At 42.1% G+C, this 20,201-nt stretch overlaps 1 protein-coding gene across 20 annotated transcripts in view; it reads right to left on the bottom strand.

The window, feature by feature from the left end:
- The window catches only part of ATP11C (ATPase phospholipid transporting 11C (ATP11C blood group)), a 179,652-nt gene that overhangs the window by 148,750 nt on the left and 10,701 nt on the right, over positions 1–20,201 (bottom strand). For 5 of the 20 annotated variants that reach the window (XR_014075705.1, XM_081565079.1, XM_081565081.1 and 2 more), the window contains exon 1: positions 19,346–19,522. The exons of 7 other annotated variants lie outside the window; for them this stretch is intronic. Coding sequence is in view for 11 of the 13 variants with exons in the window: in XM_081565079.1 (XP_081421205.1) it covers positions 19,346–19,372 (27 nt within the window). In the remaining 2 variants the exon portion in view is untranslated. Of the gene's footprint in view, positions 1–10,567; positions 10,758–19,345; positions 19,523–19,834; positions 20,198–20,201 lie in introns of those variants that run through there. 8 more of the 20 variants (XM_081565086.1, XM_081565095.1, XM_081565084.1 and 5 more) reach the window with 4 other exon arrangements.

Below are 20,201 nucleotides of genomic sequence, written 5' to 3'. Positions count from 1 at the left end.
CCAGCATGACAATAATGTCAGTTTCCGCTTATGGGGATATAAACTAATGTATATTCTGGTGCTTTTAATTTTTTTTCTGTTTTTATGTAATTTTGTTTTTAATGCTTTTAATTGTTTCCCTAGAAGGATTAGCGTTATTCCTTTACACTACTATTTTTTAGTTGCTAACAATCACATGGAATTTGAATGACTCCTACTGGTATGATGGACCAAAAGCAGCTTTTACTAGGATGTCTCAAATGCAGGTTCATATGGGCATATGCAATTCAAAATAAAGAATGATTATGTTTTGGAGGCATGCCAACTGGCCTCCCAGGACCTCAGACCCAAAGATCAAAGATTCTTTCATCTCTCAGGTCAAGGTTTCAGTTCATCAATTTGCTTCTGGATTATGTAACCTGGAGGTGGTCCTCTAGAACTGTGTGGGCACCAGCCAAATTGGGTGCTGCAGAACACTCTAGAGGTATTCAGTAATTCAGACTTTAAAAAATGTTGTTTCCTCTCATATCTTTCTGTGGTGGTGAATATACAAACATACACGATATAAAACTGCACAGAAATAAATACACATACACACAAATGAGTACAAGTATAACTGGAGAAATCTGAATGCGATCAGTGGATGCTATCAACGTCAATATCCTGGTTGTGAGATTATACTACAGTTTTGCAAGATGTTAGCATTAAGATAAACTGGGTAAAGAGTATGTGGGATCTCTATTATTTTTTTACAATTGCATTATCTCAAATTTCAATTAAAAAGTGGTGCTTCAACACAGAAACTTTAGGATTCTGCAGGATTCAACTGGTTATTTTCTGAAGAAAACAGGAAGGAAGAGGCTGGGGAAATGAGAAAAAGAGAAGTAGGAGTGAATATGAAACCTCATAATGGAAGAGATTACTGAAAGAACATGGCAATCTCTGAAAATATACGCACATATCCTTTCTACTTCAGGTCACAATGTCAAAGAATAAGACTGTTACAAAACACCTAGTTCAACTCCTGCATTTTAAAGTTCTGAAAAATGAGGCTTGAAAAATAATTTGCCAAATTTTAAAACTTTTAAAAAGAATAAAAGGAGACTAGTTTTCCAACTTTGGATTAGGAAAGGAAGGCTTAAACAAGACACAAAGTAGTAACCACAAAGAACCAAAAACCTGACTACATTAAAGCTAAGAATTACTTTATCAAAAGACATATATATATATATAAAGCCACAAACTAAGATATTTGCAAAAATGTAATCAACAAAGGATTGAGCTCTGATTATGAAAAGGACCTCATAATTATAAATCAGTAAACCTAATAGAAAACAATTAAAAGACATGAACAAGTATTTCAGAGGAGAAACATAAAGGGCCCAGAAACATACGCAAAGATGCTTAATCTCATTAGTAATCAGAGAACTGACAAAATGTAAGACGTCAAACAATATCAAAGGCAAAAATATGAAGCAATGGGAACTCATACATTGCTAGTGGGAATTCATATGGTAAAACTACTTCAGAGAACAATTTCACCTCCTCTTGTAAAGCTGCACGTTTCTAGAGTTATTACATGTATTTGCTTTCCTATACATGTGGCTGAGTGTTTATGTGTGTTTATATATGTGTATCCTACATACATAGGGAGGAACCTCTTTTATAAATATACATTAAAAGACATATTTTTCTGGTCATACAGAAAAAAAAAACTGCAAAATAACCTAAGTTCATCAAAAGAAGAATGGGTAAGTTCTAGTAGATTCCCAAAGTAAAATATTATTCAGCAGTGACAACAAATCAACTACAGCTACATGAAACCTTATGAAGAATCTTAGCAATATTGAGTAAAAAACAAACAAACAGTATATTATCTCTATAAGCTCAAGAAATACTGATGATCCAAGAGCCCTCACTGTTCACAGAGGAGGAAACTGAGGACAAAGGTTACAAAGCTGAGCCTGGAATTTCTTTTTGTGAACTCCCATTCACTGAATAATCTTGGACAAGCCATTTGCCCTCTATTTCTTCACCTCTAAAATGAAGAGGCTGGACAACTAAAAGGTCTCTAAGATCCTTTATCAGTTCTACGACTTCAATGAACCTTACAGACCATGTAGCAGTCCAAGCCCTTCACTTTACAGATGGTAAGGCTAGTAGACTATGGGCAATTATAGTAAAATCTTCTACTCCTGGGCTGTACACACTTTAGATTTGTTCATTCATCTTCACGTGATCCTAGGACATAACTGTGATGGTTAATTTTACATGTCAACTTGACTGGGCCACATACTGCCCAGATATTTGGTCAAACATTATAGGGGGTTTGTCTGTAAGGGTATTCCTGTATGAGATTAACATCTGAATTGGTAAAGAGAGTAAAGCAGATTGTCCTTCATAACATGAGTGGACCTCATTCAACCAGATGAAGGCCTAAATAATACAGAAGGACCGACCAACCCTCCTCTGAGTAAAAGGCAGCTCTTCCTGCCTAATGGCCTTTAAACTGGGACACTGGTTTAACTGGCTTTGGGACTTGAAGTGAAGCACTGGCTCTCCAGGATATCAAGCCTGCTAGCCTTTGGACTGAAACTTACGCCATCAGCTCTCCAGGTTTTCAGGCCTTTGGACTTGGACTGGAACTACACCATTGGCTCTCCTGGGTCCCCAGCTTGCTGACTCCAGCTCTTAAGACTTGTCAGCCTCCAAAATCACGGGAGCCAATTCTTTGTAAGTTTCTTTATATGTGTATATATGTCTGTATAAATACATACATGAAGAAACTTACATAGTTACACAGAAATAATACTAAAGTAGTAAATATATAAGTATTTACACACACACACCCCTTATTGGTTGTTTTTCTGGAGAACCCTTACTAATACAATAAGCAAATGTGTATAATGGACTAAAGTTTGCAAAGCACTTAAAACAGTGTCAGGAATTTACTACTCTGGTTTTAGCTGTTATAATGGTAAGAAGGCAAAGACAAGTCAGAACTAAAACAACTCCATAAACCTGCAAAGTATCAGTGGGATCAGAGATCAGTAATTCAAGGCACTGAATTTGGAATAGTTATTTTTGTACACAGCCTAACAGAACACAAATGCTTACGCTGAAAGTAAAAAGATAAAAAAGAAAACTCATTTCAAATTCTCATCCATATAAAATAAAAAGATTATTTCCATCCTCATGTATTAAAGGCTTAAATGAGACTCTTACCACTATCATTTCTGACTGTCTGGTACCCACAAAACTGCAATAAATTCACAAAGATAGTAACATTAAAAGTACTTACTCTTCAATATAACTATTTTTTAAATTTAAAAAACAAATATTTGTGAAACAGCTAGACTAAAAAATGATCAAAAACATTTACAAAATGAAAGAAATACTTTAATCAATAAATATATTTCTTATTTATAGTGAAGTGAGTACTTTTTTGTATTTATTATTATTTTGACCATAGCACAGGACTTGTGGGATCTCAGTTCCCCGACCAGGGATCGAACCCAAGCCCTGGCAGTAAAAGTGCTGAGTCCTAACCATTGGACCAGAAGGGGATTCTCGAAGTCAGTATGTTTAAAGTATAGTAGCAAACTTCAACTTTTGTGAACTTTAAGTTGGCTTAAAACTCAACATTCGGAAAACTAAGATCATGGCATCTCGTCCCATCACTTCATGGCAAATAGATGGGGAAACAATGGAAACAGTACGAGACTTTATTTTTTTGGGCTCCAAAATCACTGCAGATGATAACTACAAGTGATGAAATTAAAAGACACCCGCTCCTTGGAAGAAAGCTATGACCAACCTAGACAGCATATTAAAAAGCAGAGACATTATTTTGCCAACAAAGGTCTGTCTAGTCAAAGCTATGGTTTTTCCAGTAGTCACGTATGGATGTGAGAGTTGGACTATAAAGAAAGCTGAGTGCCGAAGAATTGATGCTTTTGAACTGTGGTGTTGAAGAAGACCCTTGGACTGCAAGGAGATCCAACCAGTCCATCCTAAAGGAAATCAGTCCTGAATCTTCATTGGAAGGACTGATGCTGAAGCTGAAACTCCAATACTTTGTCCACCTGATGCAACGAACTGACTCATTTGAAAAGACCCTGATGCGGGAAAGATTGAAGGCAGGAGGAGAAGGGGATGACAGAGGATGAGATGGTTGGATGGCATCACCAACTCGATGGACGTGAATTTGAGCAAGCTCCAGGAGTTGGTGAAGGACAGGGAAGCCTGGCGTGCTGTAGTCCATGGGGTCGCAAAGAGTGGGACACAAATGAGCTGAACTGAGCAAACTTCAACAAAGTGAATGTTGAAAATGAAAATGTGTATACAACTGTGATGCTCATAAAAGTTTTTCATTAAGTACATCAGAGAACATTAAATACATTATAGTGAAAAACAGATATTATATTGTATATATTTAAAACATAGCATTCTAGAGGAAATGAATTCATTTCTAAAATATGAGTAATGCTTCTTTTTTAACTGAACACGACACTGATGTCTAAAGACTGGACAATTTTACCTCTCAGACAAGCTCTCAAACTCTATGATTACAAATGAGAAATAAGATTAAAAATACAGATAGTGATCAAATTTCATTTATTCGTTCAATTTTTATTGAGCATATTACTACATGTCAGGCACTGAAACATTAGCAATATAGCAATAAGCAAAAATGGTCACTGGAGATGGAAATGGCAACCCACTCCAGTATTCTCTCCTGGAGAATCCCATGGACAGAGGAACTGGGCAGTCTACAGCCCATGGGATGGCACAAGTCGGACACGACTTAGCGACTAAACCACCACCACCAAAAATGGTCACAGTTCTTACTGTCATTAAATTTACCAGACAGAAGGAAGCTTGATACTATATAGGTTAGCAAACAAATATAATATGCAAATAAAAGTCAACTGTGATAAAGAGTATAGAAGAAAGGTTCATAGTGCTATGAGAACCTGGGAACCTGCCACAGTCTGTGGGAAGGATTAGGGAAAGCTTCCCTGGTGATCTGAGATTAAGACAAGCCCTGAGAGATGAGTGAGAGTTCAGGAACTGACTAAAAGAGAGAGGTTTACCAGACAAGGGAAATGGTATATACTAAGGTCCTTTGACAAATGGAAGGTAAAAAGTGAGGATGACTTTTTGCAATAATAGAAAAGTCGATCCTAAAATCCACATAGCCTTTTCAACAAATGGCACTGGGAAAACTGGATATCCACATGCATAAGAATGAAGTTGACCTTTACCTTACACCAAATACAAAAGTCAATTCAAAATGGATTAAAGATCTAAATGTAAGCCCTAAAACAACAACAAAAAAATCCTAGAAGAAAACATAGGGGAGAAGCTTCATGACATTGGATTTAGCAATAATTTCTTGGAGATGACACTAAAGAAGCACAGGCAACAAATGCAAAAACAGACAAATGGGACTTCATCAAATTAAAAAACTTCTATGCATCAAAGGAAACAATCAAAAACATAAAAAGGGAAACAAACTATTGAGTGGAAGAAAATATATGGAAAGCATATCTCAGATAAAGGGTTAAGATCTAAGATATATAAAGAACTCCTACAACTGGACAACAAAAAATTACCTGATAAAAATATGCAAACCACATAAATAGACATTTCTCCAAAGATGATATACAAATGGCCAAAAGCGTATAAAAAGATGCTCAATGTCACTAATCATCAGAGAAATGCAAATCTAAACCATATAAATACCCATCAGGATGGCTCCTACCAAACACCACCCTCTCCAAAGGGAAAAAAAAAAGTGTTGGTGAGGATGTGGAGAAACTGGCAGCCTTCTGCAATGGTGATGGGTATGTAAAATAGTTCAGCTGCTATGGAAAACAGTACAGATGCACCTCAAAAATTAAACACAAAACTACCGTATGATTCAACAATCCTACTTCTGTGTATATACTCAAAAGAATGAGATCTTGAAACCAGGATCTCAAAGTGATTATCTGCACACTTTTGTTAGTAGCAGCGATATTCACAATTGTCAAGAAATGGAAGCAACCCAAATGTCCATCAATAGGTAGTTGGACAAAAAAAATGCAATACATAAACAGAGTATCATTCAGCCTTAAAAAGGAAGAAAATCATGTCACATGCTACAGCACAGATGAATCTTAGGGCTATTATGCTAAGTGAAATAAATAAGAAAACTATGTAGGACTCCATTTATATGAGGTCACAATAAGAAAAATATGGTAGGACTCCATTTATATGAGGTATCTAAAATAGTCAAATTCCTAAAAACAAAGTACAGTGGTGGTTACAAGGGGCTAGGGAGAGTAAGGAATGGGAAATGAGATGTTGCTGTTTAATGGGAAGAGAGTTTCAGCTGTGTAAGATGAAAGAGTTCTGGAGATCTGTTGAACAACAATGTGAATATACTCAACACTACCGAACTATGAAAAAAAGAAAGTGAAAGTGAAAGTCACTCGGTCGTGTCCGACTCCTTGCGACCTTATGGAGTCCATGGAATTTTCCAGGCCAAAATACTGGAGTGGGTAGCCTTTCCCTTCTCCAGGGGATCTTCCCAACCCAGGGATTGAACCCAGGTCTCCCACACTGCAGGCAGATTCTTTACCAGCTAAGCCACAAGGGAAGCCCAACTGAACCATATACTTTAAAAAGTTTAGGATAAATTTTACCTATGTCTTTTAACAGAATTTTTTAAAGTAATAAATACAGAAGAGCTGTGGAAACGTTTGGCAGTTCCTCAAAATGTTAAACATAGAATTAAATATTTAACCCAGCAATTCCATATCTAGGTATATAGCCAACAGAAATGAAAATGTGTCCACACAAAAACATATACAAAAATGTCCAAAGCAGAATTATTACTCATAATAGCAAAAAAATATAAACAGTCCAAATGCCCATTAGCTGACAGATAGATAAACAAAATGTGGTATATCCATTCAGTGGAATACTATTGAGTCATAAAAAAGGAATAAACTACTGGTACATGCTATAATAAAATAAGTCAATCACCTGATACTGGTCAGGTCTTTATCTAGAGAGTACTGGAAAGTCACTGAAGGCTTTCAAATACACATATGTGAAAGATCCCTTTGATGCTGTGTGGAAGGTGGATTGGAGAGTGTAGTAGTAGATGAGATCATCTATTGCAATGGTCCAGATAAATGATAGTGGTAGCTTGGACTTGGATGGTGGTAGGGATGGCAAAGTAAAGAAGTGGATGGATTTGAGAACTCTTTCTGAATTAGAACCTATTGGATTTGCTGTGAACAGATGTAGGAGATAAAGGGAAAGGCGTTATTAAGGATGACTGCTAGTGTTCTAGCTTGAGTTACTAGGTAGAAGATGGTGCCATCTGTTGAAAGAGGGAAGACTGGAGGAGGAACAAATGTGAAAGAGAAGAAATGCTGATGACTTGGACTAGAGTGGCAGTCATAATGATAAAGCACAAGTAGCATCAACAGCCTGTGGTGATGAACTATGTGGGAATAAGATGCAATTCATGTTCTGGTAAGGTACAATGAAGGTCAGAAAGATGCCCTGGAGAAGGAAATGGCAACCCACTCCAGTATTCTTGCCTGGGAAATCCCATGGACAGAGGAGCCTGGTGGGCTACAGTCCATGGGGTCATAGAAGAGTCGGACACGACTTAGTGACTAAACAACGACAAAGGTACTATGAAGGTCAGATCTGAATGTCTATAAGAACCATGTTGGGACTTCCCTGGTAGTCCAGTGGCTGACATTCCAAGTTCCCAATGCAGGGGGCCCAGGTTTCATCCCTGATCACGGAACTAGAGCCCACATGCTGCAACTACGGCCCAGTGCAGCTAAATTGAAGAAAAAAAAAAAAGAAAAGCTATGATGTTTACTGACAGTGAAACAGAAGTGTTACTATAAGGAAGGTGGTCCTGGACAAATGCCGGATCCCCAGCTTTTTAAAATGACCAATAGTACTCAAGATAATAAACTACCACTTATTATGTAAGCAGGAAAACTAAATAACCAGTCATATAATGTTATTATGAAGCAGGATCATGAAATACTACCCCAAATGCTTATCCCATCCCAGTTTCTGTATCAAATCAGAAGATTGAGGACCACCATCATTGGAATAATGGATTTCAGAAAAAGAGTGTCTACTGGCACAGCTGCCAAGGGAGTTGGTGCACTGGTCTGAATGCCGGCGGCACTTCCTGTGTGTACCTTCAGGAGGATAGCACTGATTACCTGCTGCCTGGAGAGGTTGCTCTTATGCATGGTCTTCTGTCTCTAATAGATTGCAACCTACTGGAAAGCAAGGCTGTGACTTACATACCTCTACAGTGCCCAAGTAGGGCATGGGTGTTCAAAGGAAGCTTTTGATTCATATGGATGTTTTCAGAAAAGAAGCCAAAGTAAATTGTGCACTATATTATAGATCCCGTAATCTATATTACTGCAAGCTACATTTGGAGAAGGCAATGGCAACCCACTCCGGTACTCTTGCCTGGAAAATCCCATGGACGGAGGAGCCCAGTGGGCTGCTGTCTATGGGGTCGCACAGAGTCGGACACGACTGAAGCAACTTAGCAGCAGCAGCAAGCTACATTAATTGTGAAGCTTCAAGAACATCCCCACTGCTTACACAACAGGTGTAACTTACATAATCTGCTCTACCCAGCTGTTACTTATTTGTGACAGCTCCCTCCTGGCTTCTGCTCCCCGTTGAGCTGCAGGATTACTGCATCTTCCAGTATGATTTCCTGATTTATTCTTTGCTCCCAATCATAACAGAATTATTAATTTTCTTTTTTGATAACAGGTTAAAAAAAAAAAAAGACTGGAACTAAGAATAACCAGAGATATCACTGAGGTTTTCCATGATCACAGAACTCAAAAATCCTGAAGTACTACTTACAATCATTTCCATAAAATTCATTCATTAGCCCAAGAATTTAGTCTTCCTTTTGGCAGCCTTTCCTATATAATTATCCTTGACCAAATACTCTTCACTATGCCTGCTCTTTGGACCTGTGTAACTCAAAAGGATTTTAAAAATTGGCTGCCTATGAGCTAACAGCTAACCATCACAGAATGGGATGAAGTAATGATGCTAATGAGTGTTGGCTAGGACTATGGGTAAATAGATGGAACATGGAGGAGTTGGGGCAATGACAAAAGTCAGAAAAACTGAAAATCCACGAATTTAGTGATGCTCCAGAGAGGAAACCAGCAAGTGTTGACGCTAAACTGGCAGAAACATCAATACTTCCTGGCTCCCCCACTGGGTGCATCAATTTATCACTGGAAGGCTGCTCTTCTGCTGCAAGCGATAGTGAATGCATTCAACGATCTGCAAAGCGATGACCTGTCATCCAGAAGCACGATGTGTACAGCAATGAGAACAAGGTGGTGATTGCTGGGAGCTTCAGACAGACTCAGTTCTGCTACTTGATTAGCTTAATGACCAAGGGTCAGTCATTTCCCTTCTCTGAAAAATACCAGGATTTCCCAACAGTGAAAAAGTTAACAGAGCAGGTTTAACTGCTATTCTTAAAAGTGTCTGCTTACAAGGTTGGTACCCTTGACATAGACACAGCTGGTGTCTGGGGAATTGGACTTGGCAAGGGTTCCCGCCATCCTAAGTAGTAAGAATAGCTTGCTGTGCCTCAACTGTTGGCACAACATTATGGTTTATGCTAAATGCCTGTTTTCCTTCTGGGAGTCTGAAATTCTGCATGTACCAGGCAGAGGGTATGTGTCTATGTGACCAGCTCCCAATAAAAACCCTGGGCACTGAGTCTCTAAGAAGCTCCCTTTGGAGACAACACATTGCTGGAGGAATTAAGCACAACCTGTGTGACTCCACTGGGAGAGGACTGTCGGGAGCTGTACCTGGGTTCCTGCAGACGTGGCCTCTTGAGCCTTTTCCCTTTGCTGACTTTGCTTTGGAGCCTTCCTCTGTAATAAATCAGAGCTGTGAGGACAACTATATGCTGAGTCTTCTGAGTTCGGCCAGTAAGCCATCGAACCTGGGTGTGGTTCTGGGGACCTCTGACACAATTGGTATGTGCTGAATAGCCTACCAAATTTCAACAATCATGCCAAGTAGGTGTGATGTTCGTTCTATAGGTGAAGAAAGGAGACTTCAGAAACAGGAACAGAGTGTACACAGAAAATAAACATTTCAGTGTTTATCGAATGTGTGTGTGAAAGTCACTCAGTTGTGTCCAACTCTTTGTGACCTCGTGGACTATACAGTCCATGGAATTCTCCAGGCCAGAATACTGGAGTGGGTAGCCATTCCCTTCTCCAGGTTATTGAATATGGATGTTCCCCAAGTTTTTTGAACTGAGGAACTACCTGCAGTGCCTGCTAAAAATGCAGTTTCCTGGCACCTATCACCTAAGACTTGGATTCAGTAGGTTTGAGGCTCAAGAGTTTCTATTTCTAATAAGGTTCCCAGATGATTCTTTTGCAGGTAGTCTAAGGACCACGCTTCGGGGAACACTTTGATGTACCGGAACTACAGTGCCCAATTCCCAAGCTAGGATATAAATGGCAAAACCAAGACTTGCACTAACCCTTTTAAACAAGGTTAAGGCTCTTTTCTCAACAAAACTGCTTCCCTCAAACTCCACAATTCCTCTGGTTGCTCTGCCTTCTCACTGTAGGTATCCAACCAGCACCAAATACCAAGTGGAATCCTGAATCCAAATAATCCTCTTGGGAGAGTGAATTCTGCAGCTTTGGTTTTCAAAAAGATTTGATGTCCTGGTGGCAACAAAAAATATAAGCTTATGCATGGGGTTTAACAAAAAGAATATGGATTTGCTTATAATTTGAGAAGTTGAGGACAGGATATGGATTATAGTTTTCTGTGACTGGCCAACAAAGGGGAAGGCACTAAAGATAATCTTTTTCACTGATCGAGAAACTAGCGTCAAGTAAATGCTAAACCTTTTCCTTACTTTTTAAGTGGGTAGGAAAGTATAATTTTTTTTTCTCATTTAGAATAAATATAGTGTAGTATTTTGTAACTGAAAGGATGTTATTTTTAGTGCCACACACTCACTGGTTGCCCAGTCTGAAACACATAAGCTTCTCAGTAGCTGGTCATTTTTCAACTTCTATTACTGACTCAGACTATGCTATTAATTGAGCATCTACTATTTACTTGATGCTGTGCTAAAGGCATAATCATTATCAAGAAAACTGCTGATTTTTTCAGTATCTACATGAAAAAGAGACTAGAAAAATATAGCCACACTACTTTATGACAACATATAATGGAGGAGTCTAAAAAAATACACGGTATCTGCTTGAACAGGGTAGTCTTCACCAATCCTCCCATATTCTATTAAATAAATATAGGGCCAAAAATTGATGACAATCTGTATTTCACAAATACATATTAACCTCCTGAATCTGGATATCCACAGTCCAATATTATCTATAAACCTCAAATAATCAGTAAGCCAGCCAAACCAGCAATCCCTCCAAACACTGCAGTAAGTGTGGGGCTGCCTGCCAACGTACTGGCACAGGGCACCCCACGCCCATATCTGCAGTGCTGAGTACTCATTCATCACTCAACTTCGGTAGTGTTAACATATGCTGCAGTCGTGCTAATGTTTGTTTTACAGTCACCACTGATCTGCCCTTATCCCAGGCCAGGAAGGTTAGTGTTAAGTGAATGGAAACAAACTTGAAAATAGCACCTACTTCACTTATGGAAGCCTAGAACCTCACTTTGCCCAACCAGAAAATTCCTTCCAATCTGAAGAATTCCAGTTGCAAAAGATTATTCCATATAAAGCACTACAGATGTACAGGAAACTCTACCACCTTGAGGGAAAAAAAAGTGTTTTTCATTTGTGTCCCATGCTTCCACCTCTTTGAGAGAACTGATCAACCGTGTTAGACAAGCAGTCAACCTTAATGATTTTTTTCCCATCACTCAACAAACCAGTATTTGAATTCACTCATGGGCTAGTTCTCTGCACATCATCCAGAGGCAGGGATGTTAGTTATGGTTCTCTAGGGGCCACTGGTAGCTCAGCTGGTAAAGAATCTGCCTGCAATGCAGGAGACCCCGGCTGGATTCTTGGGTGGGGAAGATCCCCTGGAGGAGGGCATGGCAACCCACTCCAGTATTCTTGCCTGGAGAATCCCCATGGACAGGGGAGCCTGGGCTACAGTCCATGGGGTCACAAAGAGTCGGACATGACTAAGTGACTAAGCACAGCACAGCACAGGGGCCACTGGCTATACTTTATCTTTCAGAACCCGCCGCACAGTCGTTGGTCAACCGGCAGCCTACATGAGAAACAAGCTCACCTGGACAGTTGTATCAATATGAAATTGGCCAGCTTTATCTGCTCAAATCTCACTTCTGCTAAAAGCTCATTAAGAGCACTGGAAACTACCTGATTTATAGGCATTCAGTATCACCCACTAACGGGTTGAGTTACGCACAATAATCATAAACAGAAGGAGCAAACAGTAAACCCTTATAGAAGGTATTCAGAAGATATTCCGAGTTTTATGTTGCTGAATCAGTAAAACCCAGATCAGGATTTTTAAAAAAGACAAAACTTGTTTTCAGGTTATCTAATATTTACTTCAAGTAGTAGCGATTCATTCCTAAATAGGCATCCCACTTTACAGAGAATCAGACTAACATCTATTTGCAAAAGACCCCTTTGCCATGTCAAGGTCATATTGAAGGTGTCAAATGCAAGAAATTCCTTTTTATCTGAAATCCAAACAACCAAAAAAATAATCGAAATTGTTCACTCTACTTCTGGTAGAAAGACAAACAAGTAAGTACATAATAGTAACTTATTCACAAAAAAGCAAGTTGCATGGTTTGTCATAAATGTGTTACAGAGCAGTCATCACGTCCTCTAAATCTACAGCTGTGTATGTAATGACCGTTAATGCTTATGAAGACAGGGAGTTTGTCTTGCTTACCCATGTGTTCCAGGGCCTATTATAGTGAATATTTGTTGAATGAAATAAACTGCAAGATCATAAAATGGTGTAATCATCTAAGAGATTATACTATGGTCAGTATAGCTTTGTCGTTAGATATATTTATTCTCATAGTTTAAAAATTGGTAATCAGTACACACCAATGTTTAGGTTCTGATCACAATTCCAATATGGAGGGGTGTCCCCATACCAACAAGCAATTCTCAGACATCACTTGAGTGTCCCATAATTCAGCTTATTTCTGACTAGAGGTAGCATCAGATACCCCAGGTTAGGCGCTCAGTCCCACAAGACTCTCCCAGCCAGCAGCAGGTCCAGGTTATCAGCCGTGTTTCTGACCAACTGACTACAAACTGGGCTTCCCGACAACTTCCACCTTGGCTTTCAGGCACCAGCCTCAAGTCCAGGTTGTTACCAGTACTTCTGACTGACTGGCTATAAATCAGAGGTTCCCACAATCTCCGTCTTTGGTTTCATTAATTTGCTAGAGTGGCTTACAGAACTCAGAGAAACATTTTACTTCTTAGATCACTGGTTTATTATACAAGGATCAGTCAAATGGAGGAGATGCATAGGGCAAGGTATGGGGAAAGGGCACGGAGCTTCTGTGTTCTCTCTAGGAGCACCGCCCACTCTTTGCAAATCTCCAACCTGGAAGCTCTCCAAACCCTGTTTTTTGGGGGGTTTTATACAGGCCTCATTAATAGTCATGACTGACTAACCCATTGGTCACTGGTGACTGAACTCAATCACCAGGCCCTCTCCGATCACCAGGCCCTCTCCGATCCCCAGAAATCAGGGGAGTGGAACTGAAAGTTCCAACTCTCTAATCAAAGGGTTGGTTTCCCTCGTGACCAGCTGCCAATCTGAGATGCTTTCCCAATTCACCTTATTAACGTTATAAAAAACACCCTTATTGCTCTCAAAGTTGGAAATGCCAAGGGTTTTAGGAGCTCTGAGCCAGAAACAGGGACAAAGACCAAATACACATATATTTATTATTATAAATCACAGTATCACACCCAATTAACTAGAACTCCTCATTTTTAACCATTTTTCATAAGGAAGAATTTACTATAAATATCACTGTCTATGAGCAGAAGCTATTATTTATGTGAAACATAAAAATTTTTCATTCAAATATTTATCAAACACCTACTATGCACCAGGCACTGTGCCAACTGTCCCTGCCCCCAGCAGCTTTCAACAGTCTAGGGTAGCCTTTTTCAACGGGAATTCCTCATCTACAGATGCACACACAGGAGAAAAGTATAACATAAAACGGATTCTCTAGGGCATTAGGAGTTGATTCTCTCCCAGTGGAGAAAGACTAATGTAAACTGCCACAGAAATTAAAAGGAAATGACAGGGGCTTCCCTGGTGTCCAGTGGTTAAGACTGCGGTTCCACTGTAGGAAGGGCGGATTTGATCCCTAGTAGGGGAAGTTCTTTATGCCGGGAAAAGGAACCCCCACCCCCAAAGAATTTACAATGTGATAATAAAAGGTTGCTTTTAATAGGGACAAATTCACCTGTTAAACCCAGCCACGGGGACTTCCTGGGTGGTCCTGTGGCTGGGACTTTAAGCTGCCAAAGCAGGGCGCCCGGGTTTGATCCCTAGTCTGGGAACTAGATCCCACGTGCCGCAACTGATGCCCAGTGCAGCCAAAATAAATTAATTAATTAATTATTTTAAAACTCCAGCCATGTATGACCTACCTGGTAGGAGCAAAGCTGAACAGGCCATTTGTAATGTTAGTGTAAATGCAAAAATATTGCACTACATACATTCAGATAAATTTCTAAACATAATAAAACTCACCAATATTTTCCATGCTCAGCAATGTCAGGCCGAGGATTTTAGTAAAGTGAAACGAGAAAAAAAAAAAGTCTAATTACTCTGATAATATTAATTCAAAGAGAAAACAGAAAACCTTGCTCCAAAAAGCCCCCCAAATTACCTCAATTGTATTCACTGTCTCCATATATTGCTTCACTAAATTGGTCTTGCCTTGGACTTGAGGCAGCAGACAGATGGGCCCCAAGCTGAGCAGCTGGAGTTTGTCCCCTGTGGACAGATACTCCAAGACAAAGATAACAGCCAGAGCAGAGGAGCTGCCCAGATAAGAGATAAAGAGACCACACATTCCTCATTCTTGAGGTCAAGGAGGCCTTCCAGACTACACAGGCGCAGAAAGCCTCCTCGGATGTCAAAAGGGAGGGGACGCCCCCCATAGTAGGCAATGTCAACCTACCCAGAGGCCTCTTCACTAGACTCCATCTTGGCTAAGAGAAGTGGGTGCACACATGGGAAGATCCTGAGATAAACCGAACTGCAGACTCAGAGCCAGGCAGAGCAAGATTATGAGGCAAAGGAAACCCGGAAGAAATACCCCATGTAAGTGATTCAAACTACCACGAGGGCACAACTCTCTCTCTGAGCCCACCCATGTATGTCTATCCACACGTACAATTTTCCTCCTAATAAACACTTTACTTATTTCACTACTTTCCGTCTCTTTGTGGCAATTCATTTCTACAAAGCCAAAGGGCCAGGGTCTTGTCACAGGCCACTGGCCCTGGTGGTCTAGTGGCCAGGATTCAGTGCTCTCATTGCTGCCACCTGCCTTCAATCTCTGGCCCAGAACAGAAATCCTGCTTCAAGCCACTGAAGGCAAAGGCCACTGGAGATCAGACTCAAAGGAATACATTAGCCACCTATTTCAATATTTTGAATATTTTTTGGTCTTATTTTGAATTTTCCTTAAAATACCTTATGCAGTCAACTTCTTTCCAGTCCTGGGTGTCCTCAACAGATACAACATTTTCTATGTGATGATATTACTATATGCTGCATGCTTTATGGAGCCAAAACAGTTTGAGAGCTACTAGAATCAGAAAGAGAAGTTTTATCCACTATTTCAACTTGAAACTTAAGCTTTTATATGTCAATGATCTAGAAATTCACACCTGTTTAATATCACTCTCTGACAGGCTAGTTAAATAGTATCCACCTGGCCAAGTCCCCTGAACTACTTTATCAAGTAATGTCTTGCTTTGAATTGTTAGCATGAAATAAGTGAATAAGTCAAATGGGGGGAATTCATGTTGTTTAGATTCTCATTAAACCTTTCAACCCATGTGAAAATGCTAGTGTAATCACTATGAATGTCACGAAGAGTAAAAGAATAAAAGTCTCAGTCTCAATTAATTCAGACTTCCAATTAAAGATTCTTTTAAAGGAAAGTAAATTGTACAGAAAAAGCCACCATTATTTATTTTATTTATGGAGACTGGAGATGTTGACTGGGAACAGGCTATATAGTTTTTATTATATTTTCAGATATCCAACTCTTAAATCTTTTAAGACATCCTCTACATACCTAAATCCGAAAATCCTACACCAAATCCACCAATTTCTTTCTACCACAAAATTGTCAGAAGGAAAGTCACAATTTATTAGAAAGGAAATAAGACAATTTTTTAATGGCAAAGACATCAAGGCCATGTCTTTAAAAAATACAATGAATTTATTTCATTGTATTTCTTTTAGCTTTCTATTTCTTTTAGCTCAAGCTAAAGAACTTTCTCTTTCAAAACTGGAGAACCTAGGCCTGGAGAAATAAATGGCATTTTTAAAACGATTTGGCAAATACTACTGAGCCGTAAAAGATGATACTACTTCCCATGTTATGTTTAAAATTTAAGTGAAAGTCGCTCAGTCATGTCTGACTCTTTTCGACCCCATGGACTATATAGTCCATGGCATTCTCCAGGCCAGAATACTGGGTAGCCTTTCCCTTCTCCAGGGAATCTTCCCAACCCAGGGATCGAACCTAGGTCTCCTGCATTGCAGGCCAATTCTTTACCAGCTGAGCCACCAGGGAAGCTCTTAAAATCTAAAGCCCTGTCCTAACATGTAGTATCTAGTTTTTAGTGACCAAGAACTACAATCAACATCACTGGAATTTATATCACATTCAAAGTCAATTTCAGATGTACACAGGTACACAAAAAAACACTTAATTTTGAAAGGAATTCATAGCCCCATCTCCAAAATATAAAAGCACACAACTTAGACTACATCTATATTGCTGTGCAAGGCAAAGACCAACCTAAATCTTTAGTTGTATCCTTCTAGTGATGTAAATGGGAGTGCCACTCAGTCTCTACCAAGGAAAAGATGAGGACAGCATTTTGCTTACTGACTAGGGGAGCTAAAAACTGTCCCCCTCCAATTATTTCTGAAGTCATTCTTTAGCAGTAAGTATTTGATAGTATATTTCACATTCTTTCACATTCTGTCCAAGGGTTTGCAGATTAATTCCTTGCCCTAGGCCTAGGGCTCAGATATAACTCCTGAGAAGCTTTCAGTTCACTGCACTGGTAGAAATTCTGGAGACTTAACCAGAGTCATGGTTGCGCAGGAAAATGTGAGCAGTCGGGTATTCCAGCCGAAACAATGAGGTCAAAGCTCCTTTCAGTGTGAGCATATTCTCTGCAGAGATCTTGGATGGGGGATGCAAAGTACTAGCCTCAAAACCTGCAGGCTGGCACCTCAACAACTGCTGCAAATTCTACTGCATGCCCTGCCTTCCCCGGCCAGCACTGCTTCCTTACTAGACTCAAACAACGCAGACCACTCTGAGCAAAAGAAAGATGAAGGGGGCTTTTAGACTGATACTTTTAGACTGGTTGTTTGGTTTCAAATGTTCAAATCCTTAAAAAGGCGGGGGGGGGGATGTCATCATCTCAATGTTGAGCTAACGAATATATTACGAACCACAGTCCAGTTGTTTTCCAGTATAAGAGCGCCATGAGAAAACATCATCCTCTTCTCAAATATTACAATTAGTCTTCTTTGTCACCTTTCCTTTTCTAACACCCCCAAACAACACTCAGGATCACAAGAATCTACATAGAATAGAACTATGAAGCACAATGCTCTTTTACCTTCTCAGGCTAAATGTGAGAAACCAATTTTAGTCACTTGCTTTAGCAAAGCTTACAGTACAAGCCAATTCCTACGGATTTCAAAATCCTGATATGCACAACCTCTATTGCTGTGCCACAGGTAAACCTGCTCCAATTTCATAAGACATGCTTCTGGTGAGGTAAACCTTTAGAAAAACATTAACAGCACTCTTGTGATAATAATAGCCTAAAAGGGGACGTACAATTACTTCGTTTAGCCAGGGTACATTTGTGAAAGTTTCAAATGCAGAAAAAATAATGAGGGCAAATTCATCCGACGCGTGAAAAATGCTAGCAATGCTTCGATTACGAATAATCGCAGGAAAACAGCCAAACCGACAAGTTTTTAAACAGACCTTGTAAGGGGGGTTGGTAGGCGCGCACAGCACTCAACCATTTCTCCTAAGGCCAGAAAAATCCATTTACTGACGAATCCTTCCTTTCACATTACTGGCAGAAATAAAATCCTATCCCCGCCACCTCATCTTGCAATTAAGGAAGTTGCTACTAATAACAGCATAGAAGTAGATGGTCCCGGTTTCACTCCATTCTTCACGTACCCTCTAGGAGTGAACAGGTTACTCAAGAAAGTCAGTAATCGGTTTTCAGGGTGCCAGACTCCCTTGGCAATAAAATTCCCTTTTCTGGGGATCGGGGATGGGGGTCGACGTGGACGGAGGAGTCCAGCCACAGCTCACCTCCTCCCCCAGGTCAAGGTCTGGGGCGTTCGGGGCTCGGCGAGGCTTCGGCCCCGGCGCTCGCTTGGCAGCGGCGGTGCCACCTCCTCGCGTCTCCACCTCGATCAGCCCACCCCGACGATCGCCCTCGCTTTTATTAAACCCTCAAGGTGAGAGGCTCAGGCTAGGTCTCCAAAGTTTGCCCGGCCTCGGGTGAGCAGCCGGCCGAGCCCCGGGCCAGGCTGAGCCCAGCCCCAGCCTCCCACCCCTCAGCCCCCAGGGCTTTTTTGGACCACGGTGACAGGTCTAGGTTTACCTCCATGTGCTCGTGGCAGAGGAAACAAAAGAAAGCAACCTCCCTGATAATAAAACGCCATCTTCGAGTAACTGGCACACCGAGGGACCCCTGGGTCGGTCTCTCCCGGGGGTCCCCCACCATCTAGCTCGGAGGGCGCCCCCCTCCCCCGTCCGAGGCAGAGTTTGTAAGGAACAGCTCAGGGCAGCTCCGGATAAATGGGCCGGGGTCGGGGTGGGGTGGCGGCGTGCTCCGAGAGCCCTACCTGACTCCCCACCCCGACCGCCCCGGGCAGCGTCGTTTCAGTGAAAATGTAAGAGCTGGCGCTGCTGATGTCTCCCAGAGACGCAGTCCTCCCCTCAAGAAACTGTTCTGAGGGACTGGGCGAAGGGGCTGGGGAGCCGCAGCGAGTGTACTTACAAAACGATTAAAGCTCCGGCGGAACATCGCGTCGAAGGCTGACGGGCGCCGAGCTGGACTCTACTGGGCTGTCTGAGAAGGCGCCGTCCACACAACACACTGCGGCGTGGGCCGGCGGCGCGAAACGGTCGGCGAGGCTCGCGGCCCCGCCAACCGCCGGCCCTCCGAACTCCCCCCGCCCCCCCGGCCCCCGCCCCCCTCACTCACCGCCCTCTCCCCGCCCCGCCCCGGGGGCGGCGGCCCCGCCGCTCCCGCAGCAGCCCGCGGAGATAGCGAGCCGAACGCGCGGGGGAGGGATGGCGGAGGAGCGCTAGGCTCCTCCTGCGGGAGGGGGGCGCCCAGAGCTCTCCACCAGCGCTGGGCTCGGCACCCCCGCCGTCTGCACTCTTCCCTGTCGCGGAGCCACCGCCCGCTTCTCCGCGGTCAGCCCGCGTGCACCCGCCTCGCTCGCGGCCACGGGGCACCCTCCCGAGGCGCCCCGCGCCTCACCTCGCCTCAGCCCGACACTATTTCCCTGGCTCGTGCGGGAGCCGCAGCCTACCCTGCCCCGGCCCTAATTCGTCCGCTGCGCCGCTTCGCTCACAGCCCCTCCTCGGTCCGCGGCAGCCGCGCCGGCTGTCCCGCACTCGGGCTGGGGAGCCACGGTGCAGCCTGCCGGCCCGCCCCGAACCCGCCAGGCAACCGGGCTCCCCGCTTCCCGCGGGGCGGAGCCGGGCTTTGCGTGAGGAGCCGGGACCGGCGGGGCGCTGTGGAGACCCCGGCGCGGGCGGGGGGACTAGTTATAAGAGCCCCCCTCCTCGTGTGCCGAGGCGCGGGTCGCCCCACTACCCTCGCTTTGCTCAGCTCCCACCTACGC

This window comes from Giraffa tippelskirchi, chromosome X, assembly GCF_054371585.1.
Source record: "Giraffa tippelskirchi isolate mGirTip1 chromosome X, T2T-mGirTip1v1.2.pri, whole genome shotgun sequence".
Taxonomy (NCBI): Eukaryota; Metazoa; Chordata; class Mammalia; order Artiodactyla; family Giraffidae; genus Giraffa; species Giraffa tippelskirchi.
Note: the sequence above shows the minus strand (reverse complement) of the source record. Positions and strands in the feature narration are given on the sequence as shown.